Raw genomic sequence first — 13,470 nt, 5'->3', positions numbered from 1 at the left:
TATTTTTTTCCTCCTTCAAATATCTATTGTTGTTTCTTCCACAACATTTGCAGTGTACTTGCATTGCAATCTTGTTTCTAGGACTTTTCAAATTTACTCTTTTATCTACTAATTTCTTCTCCCCCCCCCTCACTAACGCAAAACCAATATTTTTCTTGGTGGCTACCAAGGAGAACGAGCCTTTGATATACTCTTCTCACCGTCATAATGCCGTGTTTTAAAGGCATAGCTGTTAGTATTCATGCCAATGGCGCACCAGTTGCTGAACATGGCCTTCAGAAGCAGTCTCGGTTTTCTCGAATCAACACCTATATTCCCGTCCCACAGCCAACGCTGACTCCTGGAACTAATAAGCCGGAACCTGCTCGATTCGCAATCTCAATCACGCTTTTAACTCCGGGTCTCGCGATTCCCTACTCGACTCCGAAGCCAACACCCGAGTGCCCTAAACCGAAGCCTCAGTTCGTTGGAGGTCCTCCTGGACCCGGCGGCGGCTCCAAATCTTCCAGCGTCGTTACCCCCTATATTCCAGTCACTTCTTCCCCTAATGAGACTATTGCTGCCTACATCTACTTTGATGGGCGTGCTAAGGAAGAAGTCGCTACTCTCCTACGACCGGGTGAAGAGACTTGGGTCAACAGTAGGTGGGTGCAGGTTCCTGCGTCTGAAGGCGGTGGCTTGGCTGAACGAGAGTTTCTCTTCCGGGAAGTCGGCCTCGAGCGGTGGTTGAACGGCCTCGATCTCAAGGGGCACGACGCTGCCGAGAAGCTTCAACGTCGCCGCGAAAAGTTTGAAGCTCGCCGCAATCGTGACAAATCTCGACGGAATTCTGTTAACAATGGACATCGAGAGACCCTTCGTTACGGCGCAGATGAGTCTGCCCCTCTAGAAGCTGTCAATGATGATGAACTTTCAATGTCGGACGATGATGACGAGCCTCCTGAGGCAACGGGCCAGATTAAAGTCGCCATGTTTAGAGTTCTAGCCTCTGGTGAAATTAGAAAGGGCGAATATTCACCTCAGTTTGACGCTCATGATGACGACGAGGAAGGTGAATCTAACCAGGCTGGCGTTGAAGCTGATGTCGAACACACCACAAGTTTCGCAAAGCCCAAGACTCTGGACCCTAGTACTATCAGTACCCAGACTGTTACCGGAATCGATGGGCCTGATAAGCCTTATGCTACCTTCACCTTCTTCTATCGTGGCCAGCGTATGTTTTTTCTTATGTTGTGAGCCCTGCTGTGTTATTTCAATCGATTTTTTGCTGACTACTAATACAACGCCTTGCTTTTAGGCCAACTGCAAAAGATTGGCGTACTTGGAGCCAAGCCGGTCACAGATAGCCCTATCGCAGCCAAGCGCCGCTCTGGGCAACTAGACTTCAGCACTCTAGGCCCTCTTAAGACTACCGGGACTGTAGGGTTTTCTGCTTTCCGCGACTCAAACAACGATGTCTCTAGGCGACGAAAGTCTCGTAAGAAGAATACTGGGGGTGATGCCCTGAATGATGACAGCGAAGATGAAGATGAGGACAGCCCAATACTCAATAAGATGGACGACGGTGACGATAAAGATCCCTCAATTGCCCCTGATGATTCGAACTTCGGTGGAGAGCTCACTGATGGAGTTAATCGGATTCGGGTAGGTTGAATCCCCTAAGAATTTCCCCTATTATCCCAACTCTTTTATGGCTTTACACTATGAAGAGATCCGAGCCACTAACCTTTAAATATTGTGTGTATAGCTTAAGAGAGCACACTCAGTTGATCCCGAAAGGCCAAACGGTTCTTCAGCGTCTAACAACAATGGCGGATCTTCTGCCGACACATCTTCCACCGCCTCAAAGAGCACGCTTGAGCCTCTCAATGAGGAAGGGAATGGAATCATAGGAAGTCCCCTCAAGAAGCATCGGCCATGCGATAATGCGTTGAACGAGATGGCACCATCTCTTTTTTCTGCCTCTGCAGGTCTTGCCGCCATAACTGGTATGAATTCCATGGCTTCAGAGCCTCCTACCGTTACCAAAACAATGCAGTCATCTGCACCCGCAACGGCTTCTTGCGAGACGGCTATGGATGAAGAAGAGCTATAAATTTCAAAGTTCAGGTCAAAGGAGTATATGGTACAATTTCCTTTTCTTCTTGTATCCTTGGTTGCAATCTATTTCGTGATCAGGGTAATAGAGTCTGTCGTGTACTATTTCCATGTATGGGAGGGATATGCACTCACTCGGCAGTAGGTAGGGCAGATGCTATCAAAAACGGGGTTTATTTTCAGGTTTATATCGTCACTTGACTCGTTTTGCTTATTTGTTTGACTTGTGGAACTAAAGAACATTCTATTTATTGACCAAGATGTTCGTATATCGACACCCGAGTGCAAGCATCTACAAGTGTGCAACGTTTTACAAGTTTAAATAAAGGTCTATGGTGCTCATTTAATTCTGGCGTCATGAGTGCGAACTTCATTATATTTAATTCCGTACTCTATTCTATCAAAGATTATTCTTCATTTCTATGGGAGCTACAGATTCACCTATCTATAAGGATTCGATATAACTAGATAACACCGTTAGCGATAATTGATAACTTCAGGGTTGAGAGAAGGTAAGAGAGAGTTTGTTGAGGAATCAGAAATTATTGGTGATCTTTGGTTCAACATGAGATTCAGTTGGCCGTTCTTAAGAGCATAGATTGATTTCATCATAAAATTCAAAGGGATATGGAAAGGTATTAAATAAGCTCGATACTTACCGATGATAAGATGTAATTATTTCTCGCTAAAAGGCACTTCTTTAGTATTGCTTGATTGTTTAGTTCAAGTGCAATGTTGTCAGTTATGAGGGTAGAAGTTATTTGAATATCAAAATGAGCCTGTAGAAAACTTTTAAACTTAAATATGTAAATATCCAGCACCCCACCATTTATGAAACTATCCGAATAATGTCCTTTCCAAATTTTCCGTCTTGTCGGATAACTGGATGAGGTGGGTACGCACAGTGATAATTACAGTGCCCTGCACATTTTTGCCTGCTAGCCCATGCTATATCACACACTGTCCTCCCCTCCTTATTCTAGTGGATTCTGTGAATAGGGATTTGTTGCAGCAACCCCGCCAAAAAGCATAACGATCTGGCAGTAAACGGAAATTAGTAGATTGGTCAACTTTGGGGTCCTTTTTGTCTGGAAACTGCGCGCCGGCTTCTTCTCTCTTTTTTTATCTCCTTCTAGCAAACCTCCTAGTAAACGTTCACTTGTTAGGTTTTATATCAGCCCAAACTTCACGATGGCTGCCGGTAAGCCAACTCCATTCCCACAAGCTGTGGTTTATTTACCTTGCGTGGGTTGACATCCCCGCATCATCACCCACCTCTTGTTGCAGAAATGCCCTATCAAATAACCAACCCTCACAATGAAAATCTCGATATTTTCTCTATCGTCAAAGATTTTTTAATACTAATATTCTTATTTCCATTTACTAGGCTACGAAGAAGTGGCGAGTACGTACTTTTATCACTACACCCATCTCTCGCAACTTGCCATTTTCATTTCTTGACTCGACACCCCACGCTTCGATTCAGATATATTTTTTCTCGCTCTTCCCTTTTCGTACCAAGCTAATGAAACTCCGTAGAGCAATTCGTTACCTACTACTATGAAACCTTCAGCACAAACCGCAAGGGTTTAGTCACCCTCTATGTATGCTATGCTTTACCTGTCAGTGTGAAAGAAAGGGACACTTTACTAACAATATCTTTACAGCGTGATAACTCTATGCTGACCTTTGAGTCCGCTTCAACTCTTGGAGCTGTCAATATCGCTGAGAAGCTGGAGGTGGGTTATATCACAATCTTACCTACTTGCCGTTTCTTTCGGAGTTGCTAAACTAAATTACAACTATAGGCTCTGCCCTTCCAGGAAGTCAAGCACGCTGTGAGCACCATTGACTCGCAGCCTACTATTCAGGACGGCGTTCTCGTCATGGTCACCGGCCAGCTACTCGTAAGTATAATTGTTATATATCAAAGTTACACAACTACTAATTCTCTTCACCTTATCATGCAGGTCGATAAAGAGCAACGGCCCATGAACTACAGCCAGACCTTCCAGCTCATGAAGGATGCTTCTGGTGACTACTTCGTTTTCAACGATATATTCAAGCTGGTTTATGGTTAAATGATTGGTATTTTCCATATTCTAAACATTCTGAAATAAATTAAACAGATACTACATGCTACTATACTCATGATGTATACCTTTGTTGTCGTATACTCGTCGTCGTAACCACCTTTACTCTTGAAGTCTTTAGCATGATCCACTCGTAGCTCTCTAGAAAATTCGGCGGTATTGTTTTTTCATCTCAACAACAGCATTTCCTCGCCGGTCAATGAAATCTCTTGCCTTTCATGATGAAACATGTAACTTATATTTTAGGTTACATGTATACATCGACGCGGGGTTGAAGCCTAACGCCCTGCATGAGGGTATCAAATAACCCTTTCTCCACATAAACAAAGAGCTAGATAGACCCCTCATCAGCTGGATTGGTTTTTTAACCCAATGTTGGCTTTAACGAGCAAAATCTCTAATATGGATATGGAATGACTTTTGTATGATGACGGAAGGAGCAGGTGAGAAAGCAGTGGTCAAAACACCACCCAAAAAAATCCATTTGCGCCATGCCAATCCAACATTTCGTAAATCCAGCCCAAAAATGACCATGTCAACAAGACAAGATACAGCAGCCCAGCGGGCACTATTTAACGAGAACCACTGTTATTCTGTGTTCCAGTCCCGACTTTCTTTTTTTTATTTTATCTTCGGATCCAAGCTTAGACCTTCAGAGAGTTCTCCAGGGCCTTGCGCTTCTTCTCGATACGCTTGACAGCCTTGTCACCCATGATACCACCACCCCACTGCTTGCGAGCGGCCTCGTTCTTCTCGAGGTATCCCTCCTTAACGGCAGAAATGAGCTTAGATAGTTCGTTCTTGTCCTCGGCACGGACCTCGGTCAGGGCCAGAACAGCGGCAGTCTATCAAGTAAGCGTGTTAGCTATGAAAACAGAAAATACTATTTTCTGATATGGACTTCAACATACCTTCTTGTGAACAACGGTACCAAGACGAGCCTTGCCCTTGATGATAGCGTAGGGGATACCCATCTTGCGGCACAAGGCAGGCAGGAAGACGACCAGCTCGATGGGGTCAACATCGTTGGGGATGAGAACCAGGGAAGCCTTCTTGTTCTCAATAAGACCAACAACATGGTTGAGACCGTACTTGACAACATAAGGCTTCTTAGAAACGTCCTCCTTTTTCTTGCCCTCCTTAATGGCGGTAGCCTCCTTAAGAAGACGCTCTTTCTTCTCAGCGGCAGTCTCAGGGCGGTACTTGTTCAGAAGCTTAAAGGCCTGGGCAGCAGTGTTGCGGTCCAAAACCTGCTGGAACTGAGCCAGAGCCGGAGGGACCTTGAGGCGGATGCTCAAAACCTTCTTCTGGCGTTGAAGGCGAACATACTCGGGCCACTTTATCATACGCGAAACATTGCGCTTGGGCTGAATGTCTTGGCCGATACCGTAGTTACGGGGGCGCTTCTCGATAAGAGGATTCTGCAAAGGAAGTTAATCTTGTTAGAAAAGGCAAAGTATGACCAAATAATAAGGGCGATGATTACTAACCTTGACGGTCTTCTTGACACCAGATGACTTGACGCCAAAGGGCGCAGGGGCTACCTTCTTTCCGGACTTAGGGGGCTGTCATTGAGAAGAAGACAATTAGCGACCAAGTCTGCTATAAATATCTTCATTGACTCTAACGAGAACTCGAACGATACCCATTCTCAGGGTAGCCGAACTGAACTCCAGCCTTTATCATCACACGATCTTGAAAGTTTCCAGCCAAGATCGAGCGGAAAACACTCAGTTATGCCTCAAATAGAGTGCAATAACGCATTGTGCGATAACAGCTGTTACTGGCAGGGACTGCGAGCTAAGTGTTGTAGGTTTCATATTCAGATTATACATACCATTTTGGCGGTTTGTCGCGAGATTTTTGTCTGCGGGATAGATTAAGCAAGATAAAACAAGTTTAGGATTAACCTTTAAATTTTCAAGTGAAAATATCGAGAAGCAGAAATATTTCATGTGGGGCCATGACAGTTCCGCGTGTAAGACCCACATAGGGCTCTGTTTGGATATATATGTGGCTGACAACCTTGTGGCTGAAGCTCGTCCTACTATCACGTGAATGGCATGTTCTACGAAATATCTTCGGTTAATCCATGGGTAAGCTAACATTTTCGTCATAGGACAATAGGACAGTAGTACAACATGAAGCGTCTACCACCACTGTATACTTTTATCCATTTCCTTGACACTTCTTTCTTATATATTGTATCTGCTTGTGTATCTATTCGCGCCTAAAATGCTCGCCCCAACTTGTGCAAAGTGCAAGACAGCGCGAGCTTCTGTTAAACGCCCGAAAAATCACGATAAACTTTGCAAAACCTGCTTCATACATGTATTTGAAGAAGAGGTACATCACACAATCACCGCATCTAATATTTTTCATCCTGGAGAGCGTGTTGCAATTGGTGCTTCGGGAGGAAAGGACTCTACAGTACTAGCTTCAGTTCTCAATACACTGAACACCCGTCACAATTATGGACTGGAACTGGTGCTCCTAAGCATCGACGAAGGCATTACGGGCTACCGAGATGATTCCCTAGAAACTGTTAAACAAAATTCCATCGACTATAACATGCCCCTCACCATTATCGGATATGGGGAACTCTACGGATGGACGATGGATGAAGTGGTTGAGGTAATCGGAAAAAAGGGAAATTGTACCTACTGTGGTGTATTCCGTCGCCAGGCGCTTGACCGTGGGGCAAAACAACTTGGAATCAAGCATATTGTCACTGGTCACAATGCAGATGACACAGCCGAAACTATTTTGATGAATCTTCTCCGCGCTGATGTCCCCCGTCTTTCAAGAAGCACCAGCATAGTGACAGGAACCGGGACAGAGGATGTTAAACGAAGCAAGCCTTTGAAGTACTGCTACGAAAAGGAGATTGTGCTGTATGCACACTATAAAAAGCTCTTGTATTTCAGCACGGAGTGTTTGTATAGCCCGGAGGCATTCAGAGGTACTGCTCGCGCGCTTATCAAAAACCTAGAAAAGGTTCGCCCATGTGCAATCTTGGACATAGTACGCAGTGGGGAAGACATGGCGACACTTGTTGGACAGAGAGTCGAAACTGGGTATCAATGTGTGAATTCCAAAACTACCACCAGCGCCAACAGTACATGTGACAGCAAGCACGAGCAAACGCTTCCACGCCTCGCAGCTAAGTCCAACGTTGGTGTCCAAATGAGTCTCTTAGGCCACCATCAACCTTCAGCACCAAACAAGTCCTCATCTTCTGTGAAGCATCATGTAGCTTTGCAGCAAACAGCTAAAAGGTGTGGGCGATGCGGCTTCCTTTCAAGCCAAAGCATTTGTCAAGCCTGCATGTTGTTGGAGGGGTTAAACACAGCACGAGAAAAGTTGTCCTAGGTTAAGAAGGTTGGCATTTTTTTTTTGGAATGACAGACAATTCATGTCTAGATCATAATACCAATTCGTTATTTTATACTTAGTTTGGGAAACAACTTGTATATGTTGGGCTGCAACTTTGTTTCGGAACAAGCAGCTCAATTCTGTATTTCAATGTAATCTGTATCGTGTGTATACCCAGGTATCAACTTCTTAATAGGGGAATGGGGACTAGAAATGTTCTAATTGCAAGCAGGCAAATCAGAGTCGTGGTTGAACCTAGGTAAATAAGAGTTAGATAATAGCTTGAACAAGCCCAGATGAAAGTAACTTCTACACGCACCCTCCACGGATTGTTCAATTCAAAGCCCGGCGGCGCTTTGAAATCATCGGTCTGGCCCCTGAGATTTCCAGTGAGTCGACGATCTCTGTCCATCACTGTATTTTGAATTTTCTGTTAGTAACTGGGAACGGTCGGAAATTCATTACACGGGTGTCAAAATCGGCCTACTTTGCTGTAGAAAACATATTAGTAAAACTGAAGAGGGAGCGTAGATCGAAGCCACAACTTACTCTGTCCCAATTATCCAATGCCCATCGTGGGGTTTTCCATCCGTTTTGCCAGTACTTCACGGTACCTAAACCAGCACCAGTGATGCCAAACATCTAACAGATATGAGCGATTAGCTTTTTCGAAATTATTTTGGATAGTTCACAAGAACTCACAAGTGTAATAATTCCATAAGGAATCAAAGCCTCATAGGGAACCGGCATTTCAGATGTAGCAATTGTCAGGCAAGGAAGTAAATTGCGGCGTAAAGTATAGTTAATTGGGGTTCAAGATATCAAATATCGTGGAGTTTTCATAGTTCTGAGGAGTAGATTCCGTTGGGTCAGTGGGCCTGAGGCTAAGGTGGTGGACAACAAGGCTGTCGCATTAATTGGTCCACTTTTATTGACGAGCCTTACTATTCTCCTAATTGTCAGACAATAATAATAATTTACTAGCGCAGGTTTAAGAAGTGGAGTGCTAAACGCGGCAAGCTTAAGCTATGTAGAAATGCATATGAGCGCGTCAACTTCTTAACTACTTCGCCGAATTTATTTGGAAGCCTCGCATTTTATCATTTAGGAAACTAATAGTACTGACTTGCTTTCTAGAATTAGGCGATTTGTGCCCTCCTGATTCAATCATTTTATGAATTCAACATTGCCAACACACCCAATCGCAAATTTCAACAACACTTTCTTGCACATCACCATGGCGCATCCCCCAATCTTGACCGAGGAGGACTTACAGAAAAGCGCCGCGTTTTCAGAACTTTCGCCGTCACCCGAAACACCATCAATCGATACTCGGTCTGAAAACGAATCGCATCATAGCGAAAGGGAAGAAGGAGGAGACGAATATGAAGATGGGGATGAGGATGAGGATGGAGACGATGACGCCGAAGATAAATATGGGGACGAAAATGAACATAGCAGTGAAAACAGCGGTGAATACGACGAGGTGGAAGGCGATGAAGCTGAGTATGACGATGGCGAAGACGAAGACGACAAAGCTGAAGACGACGATGGCGAAGACGAAGACGATAAAGCTGAAGACGACGATAGCGATGAAGACGAAGAAGACAATGAAAACGACGACAATGAGGATGAATATGATGAAGATGATGACGAAGAGGAATATGATGAAGATGATGACGAAGAAGAAAGTGAGGTTGAGGTCGGTACAAGCAACTACTTTAAAGCTTCCAATCACCACAGGATACCATCAAACGCACACGAACCCAAATCCCCTAGAAACGCTACTCCTACTCTATTAGGTGAAGACGCACGTCATGTTAGCAAATATGGTTCTTCAGAAAAACACAATGATGGGGAGTTCAGAGCAATAGGTCTACAACTCAACACCAACAAAGGTGTCGCCAATGACGTGGATTTTGGTTCTTCAAATGACTCTGACAGTTCTTATGGACAAAGTTTTGCTACTTTGGAAAAGACCAACGCGGAGGAAGATACAGATGAAAACGAAGACGATAGCGATGGAACAGTTCGTCTCAATTGCTTTTATTGTTGTCAAAAGAATCATAATGGCAAGGAACCTGCAAATTCTTACGTATGCTGTCGAATATGCCAACGACGTGGTGGGTCACTATCTGTAGCACGTCGCCTTGCTCCTAATATTCTAACTTTTGCCATCAACAGCCCAACAATCATGCATCCAGGAGTTTAGTCCTAACGCCATAGGAAACAGTAAGTGAATATTTCTCTGCTCCATACACATATTGCTCTATTTTACTAACTATACATATCCAAGATAACTTTTCAAATTGGACTTGTCGAGACTGCCACGACTCTGGTCAAACTACGTCACTCACTCTACCACATCCAAGTCACGATGCCATCTCAGAAGCCGCCTTTTCAGAACTTGAACATCAATCCACATTGACAGAAAACTTCCATAACACCGACGAAAATGCTAGATCACTAAGAAAACGTACTCTGACAACCAGAGATGAGGATGAGGCAGCACCAATTTTCAGAAAGCGTCTTCGACAAAACCCAGCAATGTCAAGAAGATCATTGGACAACATAGAGAAAGATTTTGAACGACTACCGCCTACCCGGAGCTTAAGGATGAAGAAGCACCGCCATGTTGTTGTGACACCAAATGGGCCCGAATCACTGTTAGTCACGATGCATGTGAAGCCTTCTGCCTTGAATCTTGTCCTGTCCCAAGCACCTGCTGGATACAACTATGAGAGCCGCGGAAGAAGAAGATTAGTACCACTTTCTACATCATCTGCAATCACTGAACCACCAGCAGCACCTTTCACACACATGTCACAGCCATTTTATTCCTTCTTTGACCGTGACATCAATGAAGTGAACGGTAAGCCATACGGTGGGATTTTAACAGATCTTGAAGCCGATACATCCAAAACCCTTCCTACGGACGAGGATCGAAAGCGGTTCGCAGAAGCCAAATCCACGGCTGAAATTGAGTGGCGTGACCGTGTATTACGAATGCAAACCGAAAATCCTGCACCGGCAAAAAAATCCAAAAAACCTCGGTGCGGCTCACAAATAGAATGCATAGACTTCGGTGGCTGGGAAATCGATACTTGGTACCCTGCTTCATATCCTGAAGAGTATACTCGCAATCGAGTTCTATATATCTGTGAGTTCTGTCTCAAATACATGAACTCGGACTATGTTGCTTGGCGCCACAAACTGAAGTGCCCTGCGAAGCACCCGCCAGGCGACGAAATTTATCGCCACGAGTTGATATCTGTTTTCGAGGTTGATGGACGTAAACACCCTGTTTATTGTCAAAATCTCTGTCTCCTTGCCAAGCTTTTTCTTGGCTCCAAAACCTTGTACTATGACGTGGAGCCTTTTCTTTTTTATATCCTTTGCGAGTATGATGAATTAGGTTACCACTTAGTTGGATACTTTTCCAAAGAAAAACGACCAAGCAGCCAAAACAACGTAAGCTGCATTCTCACGCTGCCAATTCACCAGCGGAAGGGGTATGGAAATCTTTTAATAGACTTTTCCTACCTTCTGACCCGTGTGGAGCGCAAAACCGGCTCCCCCGAGAAGCCTCTCTCCGACATGGGCTTAGTTTCATACCGAAGCTATTGGCGATTAGTTCTCTGTCGTTTTTTTCTTGAATACCGTGAGCCAGATCTCAAGCTCAAGTCAGGTCTAAGTATTCGGCAAATATCAGACCAAACTGGCTTAACTCCTGACGATGTTGTCTCTGCCTTAGAAGGACTTCGCTGTTTAGTTCGAGACCCTGAATCTCAACTATATGCCCTACGAGTAGATCTGAACTACTGTCGAAGTTATGTGGCTCAGTGGGAAGCCAAGAAATATGTCAAGCTAAAACCAAGCGCTCTAGTGTGGACGCCATACGTCATGGGTCGCAACATTGCAAACGCTCTTGACTCAATACCTGGGCTAAGTCGTATCGATGACAATAATGGTGACGAAGACGAACAATCCAAAAACAAGGAGCAAACTCATGAATTTATTAGCTCACAGGGTGGGGTTGCATGCCATCAAAGCCCAGTTTCCCAAACGCAGTTCATCTCACAAAATGATAAGGAACTGCAAATGCACATCAGTCCTGCTGATATTGACGAAATCAATACCAACACGGGCTCTCCAACCGTAGCTTTGATTCCGCAGCATTCTGAGGCTCAGGGCGCTAGCACCCCCAAAAGCTGGGATACACTCTATGAAGGAATACCACCCACGCGATTTCGGGTATTCCCCCCAATGACAGGTGGCCGACGATTAGAAAAATCCAAGGTTCCATCAGCATCACTATTCTCGCAACCCACAGTCCCCTCTTCCCTAATTATAGACGATCACCAATCCATCATGACTCCAACCATCCAAAAGAGAGCTCCCGGCAGGCCCCGAAAATCGACAATTCAGAAACGTAAAGGAAGTGGTGGTACAGGACGTGGACCGGGTCGGTGGCCCAAAGGAACAAAGAAATCCGACTATGGCAACGCTGATAGTGGACCGGGTCTGCCGCCAAGCTGGAATAACGACACACAAATCACAGACCCTTTGAGAAGTGAGACAGAGCTGATGGTTTCTGATACCCCGGATGGAGATAAAAATGTATCCGTGTAGCAGGCAAAGTAAATGGAGAAGTCTAAGAGAGCCAAGATGCGAATCATCTAATGTTTCCGAATGCAAAGTGTGTCATCTTATAACAAATTGAGAATTGCATAGATTTTAAAGTGCTGGTTACCAATGTATATATGCATTCCATTTTACTCTTCTCATATCTTCAAGGAGCAGAGGCAGTAAGTCTCTCACCAACAGTACTGATTTTTGATGTACTGGCTTGGCGTTTTGAGCCTGATTTTTACCCAAAATTAGGGTTATGTCTTGTTTGCTTTTGTTTGGTCCTGGCTTGGACAAAACAAGTCAAGTAAAGCACAGCCACATAGTTATTGTGGCGCATAAGTGCATAGCTGCGTAATGGATGACCCTTTCCTTCCTGTATTCTGTTGCATCATAGAAATATCGCTTGAAGGGTTGTAAAGCTTCAAGCCTAATCGCTTTCGCACTGCTACCACCATCACCGCAATTACCATCACAACCAGTTAGCATACCTTTCCTCTTGTACTATTTTTTTTTATTTCCAGTCGCTTTCATCTTCCTCTACTTTCGACAACGATCTTTGATTTGGAGTGCGTATTTGTGACCTGTAGCCGATTCTAAAATCGCGCGTCGTGGAGATTGAAAGCATTGATTGCTAGGTCTGAACTTGTTTCTCTCAAGACCTTAATTCTTCTCCCTCCTTGATATTAGTCACACGCTATCGCCAAAAACCCTCGAGAAGTCCTTGCTGTTTGTTGCTCTACTATCGGTGGTCTAGCTGCCTATCTTGAATTGCCACAGAAATCCAAAACACACCTTTTTTTTCCGTCACCGTTGGCTCCGATCGAATATTGTCCACTATACTTGACACTGGTTTTTTGCTGGGCTATCCTTAAGTCAAACGCCATTTTATTTCTCCTCGAGCCATAATACTAAGGCGCAACCGAATCCTTAACTCAGAGAAACTAGCCAGCATTATTTCATTCTCCTTTATCTGCTCTCTTTTCTAAACTGGCCAAATATTTTGCCGCCAGGTTCATCGTCAATCACTTGATAAAATTCCAACGGCCCTGACCAACTTGTCCAGCCACGCTCAATTCGATTCACCCCCCTCCCCCGGCTATCAACAGAACTTGCGCACTACCATTCGATTAGCATTTGGATTATTGGCGACTCCCCCTCCTTGCAACAACCAACCTCGCTTTCAGCGCTAAATCTCGAGAACATCACCACCTCCATCCCCTATATCCAACATTCGCATCGAAACTTACGAATCCAATTGTGTCGTTGACAGCTG

At 44.5% G+C, this 13,470-nt stretch overlaps 5 protein-coding genes across 5 annotated transcripts; 4 read left to right on the top strand and 1 right to left on the bottom strand.

The window, feature by feature from the left end:
* Window positions 1-207: 207 nt before the first annotated feature.
* On the top strand, window positions 208-2,095 carry HOO65_040487 (Beta-lactamase-type transpeptidase fold domain containing protein; the record flags this gene model as incomplete). The annotated part of the gene is made up of 3 exons (XM_071002715.1): window positions 208-1,213; window positions 1,298-1,644; window positions 1,748-2,095. 3 exons carry the CDS (start codon window positions 208-210, stop codon window positions 2,093-2,095), a joined length of 1,701 nt encoding a protein of 566 aa, XP_070859330.1.
* A 1,193-nt stretch (window positions 2,096-3,288) lies between these two features.
* On the top strand, window positions 3,289-4,178 carry HOO65_040486 (Nuclear transport factor 2; the record flags this gene model as incomplete). The annotated part of the gene is made up of 6 exons (XM_071002986.1): window positions 3,289-3,298; window positions 3,485-3,502; window positions 3,637-3,701; window positions 3,765-3,836; window positions 3,906-4,004; window positions 4,068-4,178. 6 exons carry the CDS (start codon window positions 3,289-3,291, stop codon window positions 4,176-4,178), a joined length of 375 nt encoding a protein of 124 aa, XP_070859329.1.
* Window positions 4,179-4,834: 656 nt separating this feature from the next.
* On the bottom strand, window positions 4,835-6,030 carry HOO65_040485 (60S ribosomal protein eL8; the record flags this gene model as incomplete). Its single annotated transcript, XM_071002879.1, has 4 exons — window positions 4,835-5,035; window positions 5,102-5,611; window positions 5,681-5,755; window positions 6,028-6,030. The coding sequence occupies 4 exons, from the start codon at window positions 6,028-6,030 to the stop codon at window positions 4,835-4,837; spliced, it is 789 nt and encodes a 262-aa protein (XP_070859328.1).
* Window positions 6,031-6,425: 395 nt separating this feature from the next.
* HOO65_040484 (Cytoplasmic tRNA 2-thiolation protein 1) lies at window positions 6,426-7,562 on the top strand (the record flags this gene model as incomplete). Its single annotated transcript, XM_071000670.1, has 1 exon — window positions 6,426-7,562. The coding sequence occupies one exon, from the start codon at window positions 6,426-6,428 to the stop codon at window positions 7,560-7,562; it is 1,137 nt and encodes a 378-aa protein (XP_070859327.1).
* Window positions 7,563-8,802: 1,240 nt separating this feature from the next.
* HOO65_040483 (Histone acetyltransferase mst2) lies at window positions 8,803-12,197 on the top strand (the record flags this gene model as incomplete). Its single annotated transcript, XM_071002529.1, has 4 exons — window positions 8,803-9,688; window positions 9,750-9,797; window positions 9,862-10,725; window positions 11,098-12,197. 4 exons carry the CDS (start codon window positions 8,803-8,805, stop codon window positions 12,195-12,197), a joined length of 2,898 nt encoding a protein of 965 aa, XP_070859326.1.
* Between the last annotated feature and the right edge of the window lie 1,273 nt (window positions 12,198-13,470).

Source organism: Ceratocystis lukuohia (genome assembly GCF_044167205.1).
Source record: "Ceratocystis lukuohia strain C4212 chromosome Unknown Supercontig4_pilon, whole genome shotgun sequence".
In the NCBI taxonomy this organism is placed as follows: Eukaryota; Fungi; Ascomycota; class Sordariomycetes; order Microascales; family Ceratocystidaceae; genus Ceratocystis; species Ceratocystis lukuohia.
The sequence above is the reverse complement of the archived record's forward strand: the minus strand, read 5'-3'. Positions and strand labels throughout refer to the sequence as shown.